Source organism: Camellia sinensis, chromosome 12 (genome assembly GCF_055761805.1).
Source record: "Camellia sinensis isolate YWXY chromosome 12, ASM5576180v1, whole genome shotgun sequence".
NCBI classification, from domain to species: Eukaryota; Viridiplantae; Streptophyta; class Magnoliopsida; order Ericales; family Theaceae; genus Camellia; species Camellia sinensis.
The window spans coordinates 36507230-36526578 of NC_138972.1; the positions used below are offsets into that span (position 1 = coordinate 36507230).

General features: G+C 28.2%; 1 protein-coding gene across 1 annotated transcript; it reads right to left on the reverse strand.

Annotated features, from left to right (window-relative positions):
* Positions 1–6242: 6242 nt before the first annotated feature.
* On the reverse strand, positions 6243–8208 carry LOC114315286 (uncharacterized). The gene has a single exon (XM_028261900.2). The coding sequence runs from the start codon at positions 7931–7933 to the stop codon at positions 6371–6373; it is 1563 nt and encodes a 520-aa protein (XP_028117701.2). The 5' UTR covers positions 7934–8208; the 3' UTR covers positions 6243–6370.
* Positions 8209–19349: the final 11141 nt, after the last annotated feature.

Genomic DNA, 19349 nt, shown 5'->3' on the forward strand with positions numbered 1-19349 from the left:
CCTCTTTAAGTGCTGGAGCCTCTTCATGGAGAAACCAGACCAAATTTAGGGTTGTAAGATAGAACAGCATCTTCTACTGCCATCTCTTAAATTTAGTACCGTTAAATTTCTCCGGTTTTTCTCTATGATTGATTGGTACATGAACATGGTTCTGGATAGGGACCGGTGTTGGTGTAACAATCGAAGTACCACTACCAGTTGCAGTTTCAGTTGTAGTAGCCATAATCTCCGATTACAAAAATCATAAAAAAATTAAAACTCAAATTAATTTTCTAGTTACTAAAACCAGAAAATAAAGTGTAATACAAAATAATTTTATTTTCCTTGTTACTAAAACTAGAAAAATAATGGTTTGTGTTTCTCAAAAAATTTTGGGAAAAATTCTCTACAAATAAGTTTTCAAAAGTAATCAAACTAAACAAATTTTTTCAATTTTTTTTCCAAAACTTGTTTGGTTTACAAATTTTCCAAACAAATCTCTCTTTCATACACATCAAATCAATCACATTTTTCAAAACTCTCTCTCAAAATAATTTTTCAAAACATCTTTTAAAAAAAAAACCAAACAAACAAATTTTTGTACTTTTTATCTCAAAACATGTTTCTCAAATACAAACCAAACAAGGCCTTGTTAATGACACTGGTATATTACTACTACTAGTTGTCAAAGAAAAGAGACAATATATTATTACTATCTGTCAAATAGCATAAATTACTATTTATTTTTTCAACCAGAATATATCTTTATGAAATCAGAAAATTAAATACAATGAAGATACCAAAAAACGTTCTGTCTTAAGATTGTTGGACAATCTTCACTGTAATTAATTAATTCAGTTTGTGTACTTAATAACAAACAGAATATAAAAGAAATAAAGGAAAGAAGAGAATTTGTTTGATTACAAAAATCAAACTTGAAATAAAAATAAATAAATAAATAAAAACAAATTTTATTTTGTTACATAAACAAAATTAAAAATCTGATTTAAATAAATAATAAAACACCGAAAATAAATTAAATAACTTACTTGATTAATTTTTTTGAATTATAATCTAATCAAGTCCAGTGTTTGACACTGTGTCCTTAAAACAGATTCGTCCTCTCCTCGGTGTTTTCAGAATGTGGGCGTCTATCTCCCAGGATGAAATGATCTATCAATGAATAAAAGAAGCACTACAATTTATTCGTTCGTCGAACACACTAAGTGTTTATACTCTCTCTCACAAAAATAAAATGCAGCAAAATGAAGAATAGGATTTGTAGAGGTGAAATACGAAATTTCTGAATGAATCAAACATCAAATGAGGGTTGTCCTATTTATAGATGTAATGGTGGCTGTAGGTTTTGAATTAAACAGGTATGAACCTGTTAGTTTTGAATTCAAACAGATTTGAATATGTTGGGTTCATAATTCAAACAGATAAAAAACGGGAAGGGCTTTGGATGTACAGTAAAACCGGACTAGTTTATTTCCGATTTAATTTAAATTCTGGATTTTATTTTACCAAAAATAAAATTAAATTCAAAAGTTTTTGGCCCAAAAAGATAGGTATTGGGCCAGCCAAGCCCAACCCAACCTCACACACGCACACGCACCCAAGCCCAGTCCAGCCCGAACAAACGGCGGCGGCGGCGCGCGTGGTGATTTTTGAGTCCAATGGGTCTAGCCTATTTTGCCCATAACCTTCCTCTCTAAAACACTTGGGTACCCCTTGGGGCACACCCTAAGTACCAAACCCATGCCTTATAAACCCATTCAAAACTTCCCACCAAATTAACGTGGGACAAGTCTTATTCAAACCTTTAAGGATTTTCCACCAAAACTTCATTTCCATGGAGCACACTTTGGCTTCAATTTCCCATTCACTCGGTAATGGTTTTGAGTAACCAAATATACCACGTGAATCACAACGCGGCATATAACGCGTTACCACTTTGACCCGCGTAAATCGATGTACGGGGCCCACCTAAAAATTAGACCAAATTTAAGAAAAAATTCTGATTTTACCAAGAATTTTATAACTATTTCCAACAAACACTTCATCAGCTTTTTCATAACAAATTTAAACAGATAGAAAATAATTTTAACAAATAAAAAAATTAACAGATAAATATAAATTTAAACAAATAGTCAACAAAAAGTCAAATAAATAAAAAAAAAAAATCAAAGGGTAAAATTCAAAACAAAATATTCTCCAAGACTTCTTACAAACTATTTTACAAAGTGTAAATTTCTCATTAACAAAAAAATATCCCCAGATCTAATGCATTAGACAATTGTTAAAGTAGATTTTTTACCAATTTTCTTTTGTGGTAAAGTTATGTTAATTTGTGATAGGATGTCCTAATATATATATATATATATATATAAAATTACATATCATAATCTATAATTATTTTAAATTTGGTTAATCAATACAATTAACAGTACCCGTGGATAACACCAGAGATAAATATAACAAGGAAAATTGTATTTCAGTTAAAAAGTGAAAAAATAAATATCATTTTTATAATGATGGAAGTGTCGTGTGGTGAAAGTTTTTCCGGTGTCAACTTGTAAAAATAAAAAAGAAAAAAAATAAATAAATAAAAAAGAAAAAAAATCATTATGTAATTATTTTAATATTATCTTATTTATTTATATATTTTTGATATAATATTTTTTAAAAATATAATTTTTTAATTGTACCACTCCACTCTATTTATTTCCATATTAATTTGGTTGGACAAGGCTGGCAAAGTTAAAAGCAAAACAAAGCTAACTCGTTTTAAGGCCCGTTTGGAATAAAGAAAAAAAAAGGTTGATACTTTACTTTTTCTTTTTTTTTTTTTGACATCCCCACCACTCTTTAATGTATTAGAATTGAATAACTTTTTTTTTTTTTATGTTTTTTTATTTATTTTTCCTCCCATCACTCATTCATTGACATGTATTTGTAGAGAGATTGTGGTGGTTAAAGGAAAATAGGGTCTCTATTATTTCTGTTGAAATAAAGATTGAGAATAAATAGTCTTATACGATAAAATATCACATTTAATTTATTTTTTCTCATATAAAAGTCAAAAAAATTAAAAAAAATTATCTTAAACGAAATTTTTTAATTCTAAATTAAAAAAAAAAACTAAAAAAAATTATCATAAATAAAACTTTTTAATCTTAAATTAAAATAATTAAAAAAAAATCAAAAAATCAACCACATTCCAAACCAATTTTTATTCTGTCCCCTCCCCCTCTCTCTCTCTCTCTCTGTCTCTCCATTTTTAAAGCACAAATGCAAACGCGGTGGAAACATCCAAGCACATGGGTTTAATCAATGCGCTCACCCACACTCCCCCCCTAAGCGCAGTTGCATCACATTCCCTCCATGACTCTCTCTCTCTCTTTCTCTCTCTCTCTCTCTCTCTAGAAAGAAGCACCAAACCAAATCACGCCCTCAGTTTTTTAATTTTTATTTTTACTCTTTATAAAAAGCAGCACTAAATCACGCCCACACCCTTGCTTACTCTCTCTCCCTCCCGTAGATCTCTCTCCTCTCTTCCATCCATATATTTATCGAGTACTGGTTGACGAGAACATGAAAATCGTTTTGTCAAAGATAGTGTTAAAGAAATGATCCTGACCGTTAGATCAAATCATGAAAACAATGTGATTACTATGGAGTTTTTTTGAAAAGCTTATTTATTTTAAGAATTATTTTGAGAAGTCGATTTTTAGTCAATTTTTTTTGGTTTGTAGTAAAAGTTAAAAGTTGATTTTTTTGTCTTTTTTTTTTTATTTGAGAAGTTGGTTTTTAGCCAACGGTGAAATTACAATTTTACCCTCATGGGTCAAAATGTGTTACATAGGTGAAGTTATAAGTATTTTAAATAAATAGGGATAGTTTGGTCATTTTATTATAATTTGACATCATAAACAAACATTAATAAAAAAAGTCAAAAGTCACTTTTTACTAACTTTCCAAATCATTTGTTTAAAAAAGTCAAAAGCTTAAAATATTTCGGAAGTTAGTAAAAAGTGACTTTTGACTTTTTTGATTAATATTTTTTATGATGTCAAATCATAATAAAATGACCAAATTACCCCTATTTATTTAAAATATTTGCAACTTCATCTATGTAACATATTTTAATCCATGAGGGTAAAATTGTAATTTCACCCTTGGCTAAAAACTAACTTCCCAAATGAAAAAAAAAAAAGACAAAAGAGCTAATTTTTTACTTTTACTACAAACCAAAAAAAAAAAAAAAAGACTAAAAGTCAACTTCCCAAAATAGCCCTAAGTTATATCACTTTTCACATAATTTATAAAAAAAATAAAATTATCTAAAAAAGTTAAATAATTAATTTTTTATCATCTTTTCAAAATACCCCTGTATCTATAGGTGTCGAAGAAATGGAGGGCAGTGATTAGTTTCACTATTGTGGTGCTCCTCTATGAGAACACCATGTGGCGCTTATGATAAGATAAAAATTGATTGGTTATTAATGATTTTTTTTGACTAATAGCGAGTGCATTGATGGAAGATCACATGCTACACAATTGAACCATTTTGATGGACCAACCGCTCTCTCTTTGGTAATACAACTGCACCTGATTTGACTGTCATCAAATATAAGTGATAATTATAAAAAATTAAAAAAATACTAAAAAATTAATTTTCAAACGAATATGTTTGGAAACATTGGGCTGTTTTGGAAATAAAATAAAAAGTTAATTTTTAATTTTTTATCTATTTTAAGTCACATTATTTTTATAATTTTTTATTCATAAAACAACAAAATAAGTTAAAAAAGTAAAAAAAATTAATTTTTTTTATTAACTTCTCAAAACACCACATTCTATGATTGGAAATATAAGTTTCTAAGTAAAATATATATATATGCACATAACTGTCAATTTATTTTTGGATAGTCGATCTATAAATTTAATTTTTAATTTTATTTGATCAAAGTTGAGACATTCAAATATTTTGTTTAAAAAGACAAATTCAAACAAAATGACTAAACTACCCTTATATATATGTCATCTACACGGTCCAAACCTAGCAGTCACACCCCTTCACACATTTCCCTCCTCTCTCTCTTTTTCTCTCTCGTCGTTGTCAATTCCTCCGCTACCGCGATCTGTCCTCTCTTGGCCAAAATAATCAGCCGGCCAGCCAAGAAATTAGTCAGCTTGTTAATTTTCTCAAGAGAAGGGTGAAAAACAAAAAAAACAAAAAAAAAATGGCAAAAAAGGTACAATACGAAGATTTCTCAGGGGGCCACGTCAGCCAGCCAAATGGTGCATGAATAGTAGCAGGCCAACCAAATTTTTAGCAAGTCGGTCAAAATTTTTTGACCGGCCGACTACTCTGCATGCACTATTTCACCTACCAATTTTAATTAGTGAAAAATCAAACATATAAAATAAAAGTCAACGGATAAAATTAAAAATAAAATATTTTGTAAGATTTTTGTCAAACTATTTCACAAATCGCAAATCTCTCACCAATAAAGAATATCTACTGGACTTAATGTCTTATATACTCTTTAGATTGGATTTATCACCAATTCACTCTTTATGTTTTTTATTTTATTTGTATATATTTTTATTAAAAATTTAAAAAATAATTTTCAATAAACATTTATGATAAGTTTGGAAAGTTTAAAAAATAGTCAAAAAGTTGTAAAAAAAAATCAAATAATTAAATAATCACAAAAAAAAGTTAAATATTCATTTTTCTATCTATTTTGTCCATAATTTTTTAATAAAAAATTAAAAAATATTCTAAACATTCTAATTTTTTTCACTTTATATTTTAATAAAAAAAATTTATTAAAATAACTTATTTCCAAACCAATCTTTTAATATCATTTTAGCCCTTTGGCTGTAATATATGGATTATTTATAACTTTATTTCTATTTCCTTTTTAAAGAAATTTATGCAATAATATTTTATACCAGAGACCGATAACTTAAATAAATTGAAACATTAATAAGTGAGCGTTTAGCTTTTTTAAAAAAATAAAAAAAATTATTATTAATTTTGACCTTATTAAAAATTACACCAAACAAGTTAGTGATCACTCTAACTTTAAAATTGTAGATTTAATCTAATTAATTCGTATAAAAAATTAATTAAAATACCATTTCTAAAAAGGTGGCCATCCCATAACATTTCTCCAACGATAAGTTATATCAATTTTATTTATTCTTTGATACATCAGAATGATAAGTTATATTATTGATAACCAACATTTCAACACCAAACCACAAAATTTTATTAAATTTTATACATGGTATGAACATATATCATGAAATAAAAAAAATTGTAAAAATCTCTAATTACAACGTTCTCTATAATTTAATTTATTTATTAGGCCTACTAACAATCACTATAAACAGAAGAATCTACCTCTAGCGAACACACTAGCTTCTCAATCGTAGAAGTTATATCTATATTGCTATTACCACGCCGAATCATCGTATAATTTGATAAAGACAAGGAGGAACCTGGGCTTGAGTTCAACCGGATGAGTGAACTCTCATTAGGGATTGACTCGGCCGATGTGAACAAATTCACATTCACATTCTTCAATATGAATTCATTGCCAACGAGTTGGTTAAAGAGTCCTGACTCGGTCACCAAGTTCTTCCTCTTTTGTTGAGTTGTGAGTCGGACAATCTCCGTCAGCATCGCGTTTGCCAACCGCCGAACTCCCCGAGCTCCGCCCATTATCACTGCCGAGTTCACCGGTTTCTGCGAGTGGGACTGAGTTTTGACCGAGTTTTTCTTTCCATGTTTGTTGTTGCTGGGTGTGATGGACTCAGTTGATAAATGAACTGACTCGGGACTCCGAGTCCTGACTCGGCCGAGTGGGTCACCGATTATCAACACTTCTTTCACATCGACTAGCATCATGTGCTTGAAATTTCTACGAACTCGACCGAGTAGCATTGGGTAACAAGCCCATCTTCTCAGACTCATTGAAACATGGTCGAAAAACCCCGCTAGTGAGTTTTCTGGGTCAAGCTCATCGACCACAAAACTCACCACCGACCCATAACTCAACCGAGTCGACTCAGCCTCACCGATTTCGCTGAAATTGCTTCGAATTCTTCTACCCCAGATTGGTTCTCCCCATTCCTTCTCCTTCTTGCTCGATTTCACGAACTGGGTTACATCAAAACTCGCCGCCGAGTGCTTAGAAGTACCGTTGCGTTTCCGATTTCGATGAACGAGTTCGGAGAATGACTCGTTCTCTTCTCGAATTACAGTTTCGAAATCAGCCGAATGGGATTGAGAGGGGAAGATGAGGACGAGGTCTGATCTCGAAGTGAGACCAGACCTGTGCAAGAGTCTCAGAAACAATCGAAGTTCTTGTGATTTCACAGACTCCAAAACATGACCCACAATCAAATCATTCATGGCCTTTGTGCCTCTTCTATACAGAGTGCCCATTCCTTGCAAAGCATGCGAAGTTTTGGTTGTTGTAATTTCAGATTTGTGATGTGAATAGCGAGAGAAAATGTTGTACCACGATGGAGATTGTGGGAGCCTTTTGTTGGGTTTGTATAGAAATGGGGGATTTGAAGACAATTGTCTGCGAGAAGTGAAGTGAGTGATGGTTGTGGTGGGTTCGAAGGTGGAGAGAGTGAAGAGAAGGAGGGTGATGAAGATGAGGAGAGCACAGATGGAGATGGTGGACTGGGCTCTGGAGATGAGGAGGCTAGAAGGGGTGCGTCTAAGAGTACTATTGATGATTGATTTGAAAGAACTGGAAGATGAAGAAGATGATGATGAAGATGATGTTGTTGAAGAAGAAGAGAAGAGATCGGTCTTCTTCTTCTTGATATCAATGGTTTCATCTTCTGGGAAGAGCACTAGGAGGAAACCCATCCCCCAACCTTCACTGCTGCCCTTGGCCTTTGCTGTGAATAACCTCATGCCCCCCTCTCTCTCTCTCTCTAATTAGGAGGCTCTTCCCCTTCACTTTTCTCTGTATTGATGAATGTTGTCACTTTCTATTTAGCTTTCTTTCTCTATGTAGCTCCGTGTCTAATTAAGGACTTCTCTATCTCAAGATAAAAATAGTTCTCTCTCTCCCTAGCTGTGTCTCCATCGCAAAATGTGTGTGATTTGCTTGGGCCAGTTAATCGGTGGCGTTTATGCTTTAAGCAAAAGGACTTTGCGAATTAAGTAAATGTTTTACTTTCCCGCGTTCAAAGGAGAATAGGAATTTTCTCCTTTCCTTTTTCTTTCTTTCCTTCTGTGGGAACAAAAGTAAAAGAAATACAAAAATAAATAAATAAATAAATAAAATTGGCATTTAGGGCAAACAATTACAAATGAGTGGAGAACAATATGTTATGTTTAGTTTGGTTTTGGGAATTAAATTTTTAAAAAAGATTTTAAGGAGAGAGTTTAGAAATTTTTTTAGTTTGTTTGGTTATATATTTTGAAAATAATTTTGAAGTATGAGAGTTTAGAATGATTTGATATTTTGTTGTATTTGAGTAAATGTGTATAAGAGAAAAAATGATTAAGAATAAAAGAAGAGACTGAAAAAATGATTGATTGATGTGTATGAGAAAGAAAATGATTTTTCGATTTTTTCTTTAAATCACTAAACTAAACAAAATTTTAAAAAAATTTCACCAAAATTTATTTATCAAAAGTAAACCAAACAAGACCAGTAATTATAGTGGTGCAAAGAGAAACATTACAAAGGGTTGGAATTTATGCTTTGAGTATTTTCAATCGTGCACTGTTTTTTTTATTTAATTTAATTTTAAATTTGAATAAAAAATTTAATTTGATGTGAACTACTTTAATTATTTCATCAAAATATTTTTACAAATTTGTCTCTTATCCCAAATTTCACTTTTTTTTATCAAATTTGATGTTAAAAAAAATAAAAAATATAAAATAAATCTTTTCTAATGCTTTATTTTTTCAAATTTAATAAAAAAAATATTTTTTCATTAATTTGATGAAACAATAATTATTACACTTTTTGACTTTTTATGAAATATGAATTGCGTATAAATTGAGTTTAAAGTGCTGTAATAGAAAAGTGATGTGACTTAAATAAAATAATGTGATTTAAATAAGATAATGATCTTTTAATTTTTTAATTTTTTTAAGATATAACAAACGAGCCCTATGAATGAAAATAAGGAGTTGTTTGGAATGATCTAAATAAATGTATTTTTTGACTTTTTATGAAATATAAGTTGAGTTTGAGGCTTCGTTTGGGAAGTGGCTATTTTAGTAGGCTATTTTAGTTTTTGGCTATTTTAATAGGTTAAAATTTTTGTGTTTGGAAAGATGATTAGATTTTTTTGTGGTTGGATGTGATGTTTGTGAAAGAAAAAGTGAAATGATTATGGGTTTGATGTGATATTTTGTCTTATTAATTATTTTAGCCTATTTTATCTTTTTGTAAATTTTAGCCTAAATTGGGCTATTTTTTTTTTCCCAAACACTCCCTGAATTATATTTGAAATGTGTGTTAAAAAAATAATAAAACTTAAATAAGATAATATAACTTAAATAGGATAATAATTTTTTTATTTTTTTTTTTAACCTGCCATGCCAAACCAGCCCGAGTTAATGAGGAAAGATACTCTTAAATCATTTATTAAAAAAAATGTCCTACTTCTCTATTTTTTATTCTCAATCTGTTTTCTTCTTTTTCCTTTTCCTTAGCAACTCTGGCATCGCTCCCATGCCATCTCTGCCACCCCTACTCCTTCTCCCATTGTGGTCAACTCCTTGTCATTCTTTCTGTCATAGCCAACTCCAATTCCCTTTACTTTTTATTTGCTTGGGCATTAGATCGACATTAATTTTAATAATTTAAATAGTTAGTATTTTAAAATTTATTAAATATATTATACTTATAAAAAATTAAATTAATAGTATATCAGAAAAGATGTGTTCTGAAAATTATTTATTAAATTTTTTTAGAAAATAATTTTTAGTTCGATAATCCGAACAAATAATTTCTAATATCTGATCAATTTGAATTTTTACAGTTATAATATACTCAACAAATTTTAAAATATAAACAATTCGAATTATTAAAATTGAACCCAAATAACCCGATAAGTAAAGAGTCAAGAAGAAAGAACAAGGTGTGGATCCGATTCTCTTCATCACCCCCAACCCTTTCCCTTCTCTCTCTCGTTCATACCTACTACGCACCATCTAAAGCCCATTACGCCAACTCAACCCTTTATACTCTCTGGTAATCTTGATTTTGTAAACATTTTGAATCTCACATCAATTGGGGGCATCTCTCAATATCATAATCACTATCTTTTTGTGGTAGTTGTGGTATAAGAGGGGGGGTGTCATAACGATGGCAGGAGACAATGCTAAGGGCAAAGAATTGTCGGTGAGGATTGGGAGTGAAAGGAGATGAATTGAATTGGAGTGATGGATAACAATGTGGAAAGGTGGGGAAATGGCTAAAATGGGAAGAAACGGTAGAGATAAGAGTCAGTAGCAAGTGATGGTTGCTAGAGTTGTAGAGAAAAATGGAATAAGAAGAAAGAGAATAGAGAAGTAACAAAGAGAAATGAGGCCATTTTTGGTAAATTCAAGGAAGGGATTCAACCTTTTGAATTTTTATTTATTTATTTATTTTCCTGAGCAGCTCTCTTGAAGATTTCATCATTTGCATATCTCTCAAAACTCCATTTCCTGAGTTTCAAGGGACCACAACGGTAATTCAAACTATTCCTTCAGTAGCCTTTGAAGGAAAAAAAAAAAAATGTAAATGTCAAAAATTAATTTAATTACATAGCAATAGATATATTAATTAATTGTATTTTTATTTTTTTATAAAATTGATAGTAAATATTATTTTAAACTAAAATCGTCTATTTTATAAAATAAAATATGACATGTTAGCATGTCTTTCCATGTTGGATCTAGTTATTTTTTTTTTTTTTTTTTTTTTTTTTTTTTGCATATATATGCTTCTCTTTGAGAATTATAAGATGAACGGTTCAAAACATCGTTGTAGGTCCTATAAGACCGTCTCAAAGTAAAATCCTGAGAAGTATAGAGAAGATAGAATCTTGAGAGAAACTGCTTCTTTTTTGTCTTTCCATTCTTATTACAATTATTATTTTATTCTCTACATATTTGTAATTATTTGCTTTAAAAGTCATTTTTTTTAATTGTAATTTCTATAAAAATAATAAAAAAAAGAAAGGGTAAATTAACTCACCTCCCTTAAGATTTCTAGCATTCACACTGGCCTCCCCTTCTATTTCTAAAATTACACTAACCTAGTAACCTCACTTAAGGTTTGCTTTTGATTTACAAATTCTCCTTTTTTGTTAGTTAACCATTAGTTTGACTAATGTGTTTCTTCTTCTTTTTTTTTTTCTTTTTGTTTTGGGCGAAAATAAGTGATTAATTGTTAAATTAGCATATACGGAAATTTCAGTCTGGTTAGTATAACATTTGAAGTGTTTATCTATAGATTAACATTTTTTAGGTAAACAAATTAGTATGAATTATTGAAACCAAATGAAAAATACAATAAATTATATATATGTAATGCAATAAATTATATATACATATATATATATATATATATATTTTTATTTATTTACAGTCAAACCACATGAGTATTTAAAAATGCTATTTAATACTATTCAAATAAATACATATGGTGTATCAATTTGATTTTTATTAATTTAAATGGTGATACTCATCAATTTTATCTTATTTTTTAAAGACAACTGGAGTGTATGATTTCAAGTATTGATTAGAAACTACCAAACAACTTCTCTTATGTTAATGTAATTAATTTTTTAATTTATTTCATCATCACTTTTATCGTAACAATATGTTATTATAGAATACATGTATGAGTTTTTTTTTTTTTTTTTAAAATATTCTAAAAAAGAATGTAGAAAATTGATAAACTTTTCAAACTATTTGGAAAACTAACCTGCTTTTTAAAATCGCATTTTGAAAATTCAATTTTAAATTGAAATTGCATTTTCAACATGCGATCGCATGTTGAAAATGCAATTTATGATGACATGGATTTCACTTTTTGAAATTGTATTTTCAACATATGATTTCAATGTGAAATTGCATGTGGAAAATTCAATTTCAATTTCAAAATTTTCAAAATGTGATTTCAAAAAGTAGGTTAATTTTTTAAATAGTTTGAAAAGTGGGTCAATTCTCTAAATTGTATTTTTTTTAGAATATTATAAAATAAAATAAAAAAACTCATTCATTTATAGCTAAAAAAAATGAGTGATATCCAAACACACATAAGCTATAACCAAAATAATAATCGCACATTAAATGTTTATCAACAAAAATACATCTCTAATGTTAAAATTACTAAATTAACCCTTTCATTAACGCTGTTAGTCACAGTAAAAGGTCACTGTAATTTCAAAGAAATGAGGGAAGACTAGTGTAATTGTCAAGAACTTCAAGGGAGATGATTGTAATTTACCCAATAAGAAAATATAATTGAGTTTAAGGGTGAGCATGGTCCGGATTGATTCAATTTGGGATAAAGTTATGAGCAATTCATTGTCTACAATTCTATAAAAATTAGAATCAAATCAATTCATTTAAATCATGACCAAACCATTTAAATACAGTTCAACTTGGTTTGAAACCACGATTTCACATAATTTATTCATAAAAAATAATATAACATTTTTATTTCAATATTATTCTATCTATGATTTTTTAAAACACAAACAACATGCATATTATTTGATCATTAACTTAAACAAATATAATATTTAATAAATAAACATATTATTCAATATGTAATAAATATAAAACTCTTATCCATAATAATTATAAAACTAAAATTAAAAAAAAAAAAGTAACAAGAATAATAGTAATAACATCACTGTCCACAGCAACAATTTCACATCAACAGCCCAATCAATATAATAGAGTAGGATTTTATGTATTAAGGTGGATGTCATGTATATGGCTTAGGTTGCATACGATTCAAATTGATTCTAATTAAAAATCATGAATTTTAAAAATGAATTTTCAAATTTTCAATTCAAAACCAACTAGCGAATTTAAAAAAATACTCCAAAGTTACTAAGTTTGGCAAACTTGATTTTTTTGACTTTTTTAGCCTGAAATTTTTTTATTCGTTTGGTTTTTTTTTTGGTTTTTTTGGCTTTTTTGCATTGGAATAACAAAATTACTCTCCACTTAGAAATGATACTTTTTTTACTTTTTGTTTAGATATAGGTCAATTTGATAATTTTACATCAAAAATCTAATATTTTGTTATTTTATAATTTTGTGACTTTTTTTTATTCTTAAGTGCTTATTTAGTGCAAATATATTTACCAAACCAAGGCTAAGGCTTATTTTGACATCATACTTTTTTGCCATTTTTTTTGGTTAGTAGCAAAAGTTAAAAGTTGACTTTTTTAGCTTTTTTTTCATTTAGGAAGTTAGTTTTTAGCCAACGGTGAAATTACAATTTTACCCTTCATGGGTCAAAATGTGTTACATAGGTGAAGTTGTAAATATTTTAAATAAATGAGGGTAGTTTAGTCATTTTATTATGATTTGACATCATAAACAAATATTAATCAGAAAAGTCAAAAGTCATTTTTTACCAACTTCTCAAATCATTTATCTAAAAAAGTCAAAAGTTTAATTAAAAGCCAAAAAATTATTTTTTACCATCTTTCCAAAATAAACCTAAATTAAACTGGACCCATTCAAATGTGAATGTTTTGAATTCCTTACTTCCGCACCAATGAGTTATGTTACGAATATAAACTTTTCACATCATAGGTTTTCCCTAGCATGATGTGACTGATAGAAGTGATAAAAAAATATATTCACCTTGGTTGAATATTCTCTTTTCTCAAAATTGAGTTTTGTATTTTTTTTAATATTTTTTTAGTTTTATTGACTTTTTTTTTAATTTTTAAATACATATAATGTAAATATATTTAAAAATATAATATTTGTGAAATTTAAAAAAGAACGCAGTAAATACCAAAAATATAAAAAAAAATACAAAAATTGGTACATTTTCATATTTTAATGTATTTATTGAGTTTTTTTTTTACATATATTTTACTTATTTAGATATATATAAATAAAGTGTATTTAAAAAGTATAAATTTATTTCAAATATTTAAAAAATTATTAAAAATAAAAAATTTAATTTTTATAAAGTTTGAGTTCAAAAATTGGAACAAAGAAGGTGATTGGTGTTGTGTAATATTTTCGTAATTAATTAGTAGATGAAGTCTCAAATTGAAGCTGTGTACAACAGTTGTACCATCCGGGGGAGGAATGTCCTTTCGTTATTTGTGGAAAAGTCGGTGGACCCCATTCGTGCAAGACTTTATTGCTTAGCTGCTTATTAGATTGTTTGTGTTAGTGTCGGTGGTAAGGATGTATAAGTTGAATTTTAGGATGCAATCACTTTGCTTGCTTCTCATTTTTTAAAAATAATTTTTAAAAAATTTTATATTTTTATTTTTCGTAATTTTTATTTTTATTGAATTTTTTTAATATTTTATGTAAATTTTTTATTTTTTTGACACACCTAACATAAATACACCTAAAAAGTAAAAAATTGTAAAAAAAATCTTTTAAAAATTCACTAAATACCAAAAATATAAAAAAAAATACAAGAATTTAGTATATTTTTTGTATTTTTATGTATTTCTTAATTTTTTAAAATATTTTTTCACAATTTTTTTTACTTTTTAGACACATCTAAGTAAGGTGCATCTAAAAAAGTAAAAAAAAATGTTTAAAATTTTAAAAATATTCACTAAAAACAAAAAAACACGAAAATAAAAAAACTCAGTTTTCAAAAAACTTAATTCAGAAAACTCAAACCAAACACAGTGAATGGCTTCGCGTGGGATGTCAAAAGTTAGTTTTTTTTTTTCTATTATAGTCCCAAAAAAAAAATAATAATAAAATATTTTTTTTAGTTTAATAAGACAAAACATCACATTTAATTCACAATTATTACATATTTTTCTCATAAAAAAATCAAAAAAAATCAAAAGTCTTTCACAAACCAAACTTTTTAACCCCAGGTTAAAATAGTCAAAAACGTCAAAAAGTCAAAAAAGTCAACTCACTTTCCAAACGAAGCCAATAATGATAAGGAGTGTTAATTTTGGAGTTTTAAAGAAAATTTTAGTGATGTGGTAAGAGAAAAAAAATAAAAAACAAAAAGAAACAAAAATATAGATACGCACCTCACATGTGAGCCCCACTCTTTGTCACATTATTAGAGTTCTCTTTAGAGTTTTAAAATTAGGACTCTCAATCTTTAGGCCAAGTTTGGCATCTACTAAATAATACAAAAAGCCAAAAAGTCACTATCCTATTTAAGTCACATCATCTTCACATCACTTTTCTAACACATCACATCGAACCTAACCCAAACTCAACCCATATAAGCCAATAAGTCAAAAAGTATACTTTTTTAGAACATCCCAAACCTTGTTTTAAGAAGATGGTTAAATTTTTAAGAAGATGGTTAAATTTTAATTTTTTGATTTTTTGAAATTTTTTTAAGAAAATATATAAAACAAATGCAAAAGATGATATGACTTAAAATGAATTAAAAACTGATTTTTAACTTTTAACTAGCTTCTCAAAAGAAATTATAATCTATATAAATCAAAAAATGTTAAGGATATAAAAAAAATTATTAAATCACACACATAAGTATTGAATGAGTGTGAAACTCACATTTATGTGAGTGTTTGATAATTTTTTTTAAGTAAAATCTTTAGTGTCACCAACATTTAAATAATATAATTATGCTAATATTAATGTTTAAATTTTAATAATTGATTATATTTATTTATTAAATGATACGACGCTTTATATATCACAAGGGCTCTTGTTAATTACCACTGAAGTTGGTTAAGATATGAATAAAGATATTAAAAAAATCAAAATTTTAATATATACTTCATATATTTATTCAAATTTTTATATATTTTAATGTTTTTTTTTTCAAAAAATTTAAATTTATCCACAATCCTATATATGGTGATTACATTTAAAAAAAAAAAAAAGGTGAAGTTCATTTGATACAGCACATTCTACAAGCTTGCGAATTAGCTTCCATGCAGAAGATTAATTTGGGTAAAATCAGCCATCTGTTCCGATCATAATGTTCCCCCTGCGTTTTAGGATGAGCTTTGAGGGGTTTTGGATATGGGATGAATGTGTGGATATTGATTTTCGACCACACAACTGAATAGAGAATTTAACTGAAGAGTACGCAGTAGAATAGATTAAGCTAACCATTTGCTAACAAGAAGATGAGAATACTGCAGTGGCTCGACCTCCTAGGACACTTTGACGATCAAGTTAGTTAACTTATCTTTCAATAATATCAAATAAGTACTAAACTGATAGAAGAAAGCGTACCTTAGGCCCACGATGGTGCCGTACTTTTATATTCAACAGTGTCCTAGTCCTCTAGAAGTCTTACTTCATAGGATTCAAACGCAATGCTTATCTCGGACTCTCAGGTAGATAGGGATAAACTCCTCAAGAGCCTTATCCTTATCCAGACTAAGAGCCTTCACTTATCTAGGACTCTTATCCCTTATTCAAATATCTCGAATTTCGGTATTACTACATCGAATCTCGCCAATGTCGCAATCATCTTGGCAAACATGACTCGCCCACATGACACCTCGGCCGACATCTCCAAGGCACAATGAAAATGCAATTTCAAAGAAATGAGAAAATGCAATCTCAAAGGCACAATGAAAATGCAAAACTATTTGGAAAACTAACATATTTTTTAAAATTATATTTTGAAAATGCAATTTTAAATTGAAATTGTATTTTCAACATGCGATTTCAAGGTGAAATTACACGTGCAAAATACAATTTCAATTTCAAAATTTTGAAAATGCGATTTCAAAAAGTAGGTTAATTTCCTAAATAGTTTGAAAAGTAGGTCAATTCTCTAAATTATATTTTTTTAGAATATTAAAAAAAAAATTTAAAAAGAAGAAAACTCATACATATATAACTAAAAAAAAATGAGTGATATTCAAACACGCATAAGATATAACCAAAATAATAATCACACATTAAATGTTTATCAACAAAAATACATCTATAATGTTAAAATTACTAAATTAACCCTTTCATTAACGCTGTTAGTCACAGTAAAAGGTCACTGTAATTTCAAACAAATGAAATTGTAGTTTATGTTTTTCTAAAAATAAACAAAAAATAAACAAAAATCAGTTTATAAAATTTTTGTAAATATAAACTGAAAACGTAAACGTTACCAAACACACCTCAAATCCGTTCTAATTAGAAATCATGAATTTTAATTCCAAATCAATCCGTGAAAAATGAATTCTCAAATTTTCAATTCAAAACCAAATAACGAATTTGAAAAATCACTCCAAATCTACTCAAGCTTGGTTTGGCATATCAGGAAAAATTTAAAAAGTCAAAAAATTACTAAAAAAGTTAAAAAATTACTAAAAAAGTTAAAAAATTATTACTATTTATAAATTAAAAATATAAAAAAATTAATTTTTACAATATTTTAAGAAAAATGCTTGGGAGCACTAATTAGTGCTCCCACTAATTAGGTGGCAGTGGGTCCCGCCATTAATGATGTGATGTTTTGGTCTTGAAGTTGTATTTTTTTTATTTTTTTTTATTTTTTTAATGCATTAGTGCTATTAGTGGTAATGTTTTTAGTGGGATGAATCATTGTTGATATTTTAATACAACCAATGACTGGACAGCGTTGGTACTAATTGATGGTTCAGTACTTATTGGTCTGTTCAAATGAATCCAAAAAAAAATAGATGTATATTTATTAAGTTGGAGAGTAATGTTGGGCTAATGGGGGCCCACCACGGGTCCGTTTTTGATAATCTAAATCGTTTGATGTGTAGAACTCATCGAGTACTATATGCCTGCAAAAAATTACGTTGATCGGATATAGATACTATGTGATCGAATCAAATTTTTTTTCATCCATTTATTTTTCACCATCCATTAATTACATACAAAACTGTTTTAATCACATAGCTATCGATATCCGATTAAAGTGATTTTTTAAGAGCTTATAGTACTCAACGAGTTCTACACATTCAACGGTTCAGATTATCGAAACGGGACCCTTAGTGGGCCCCACAGCCGAACAGTATCCGTGAAGCCTCATGCACCTTTCAACCCAGCCGTACTTTCCTCTGTCGTCTGTCACTGATGATTCTCTATGTGGGGATAAAAATGTATTTTTGTCATTTTGTACAATATTTTAATACACATTTTTTTTATAAAAAGACAAAAAATTATCCAAAACAATTATATTTTTCTTTTCAACTTTTTAATCTAAAAAATTAAAAAGTACACTTATTTAAAACACTCCAAACAATCCCTAAATTAAACTGGACCCATTCAAATGTGAATGTTTTGAATTCCTACTTCCGCACTAATTAGGGGTTGTTTGACATATCCTAAATAAGTTTATTTTTTGACTTTTTGAACTAAAAAGTTGAGGAAAAAAATATGATTATTTGGGTTATTTTTTTGACTTTTTATGAAAAAATGTGTATTAAAAAATTATATAAATTAATGTGTAGAAAAAAATTAAATTTAGAAACTGTACAGCCATACTTTTTTATTTTTGACGAATAATAATAATTTTTTAATTTTTTAAGCCTCTGTTTGGGAAGTGGGTTGGCTTTTTGACTTTTTGACTTTTTTGGCTATTTTAGCCTGGGCTAAAAAGCTTGGTTTGGGAAGAGCTTTTTGGCTTTTTGACTTTTTTGACTTTTTTGACTTTTTTTGTGAGAGAAGAGTGTAATGATTATGAGTTGGATGTGATATTTTGTTTGTTGTGGCTAAAATAGCCTATTTTGTCTTTTGTGGCTATTTTAGCCCCAATCTTGCTTGCCAAACGGATCCTAAGTAACTTTTTAATTTTTTAATTTTTTTTTTTTTTGACACATTTCATCCTTAGTTATGTTACGAATGTAAACTTTTCACATCACAGGTTTTCCCTTAGCATGATGTGAGCCCCACCTACGGAGAGGGTTGATAGAAGTGAAAAAAATATATTCACCTTGGTTGAATATTCTCTTTTCCCAAAATTGAGTTTTGTATTTTTTTAAATATTTTTTTTAGTTTTACTGATTTTTTTTTAATTTTTAAATACATGTAATATAAATATATTTAAAAATATAATATTTGTAAATTTTTTTAAAAAAAACTCAGTAAATACCAAAAATATAAAAAAAATACAAAAATCAATATATTTTCATATTTTTTGTATTTATTGAGTTTTTTTTTACAAATA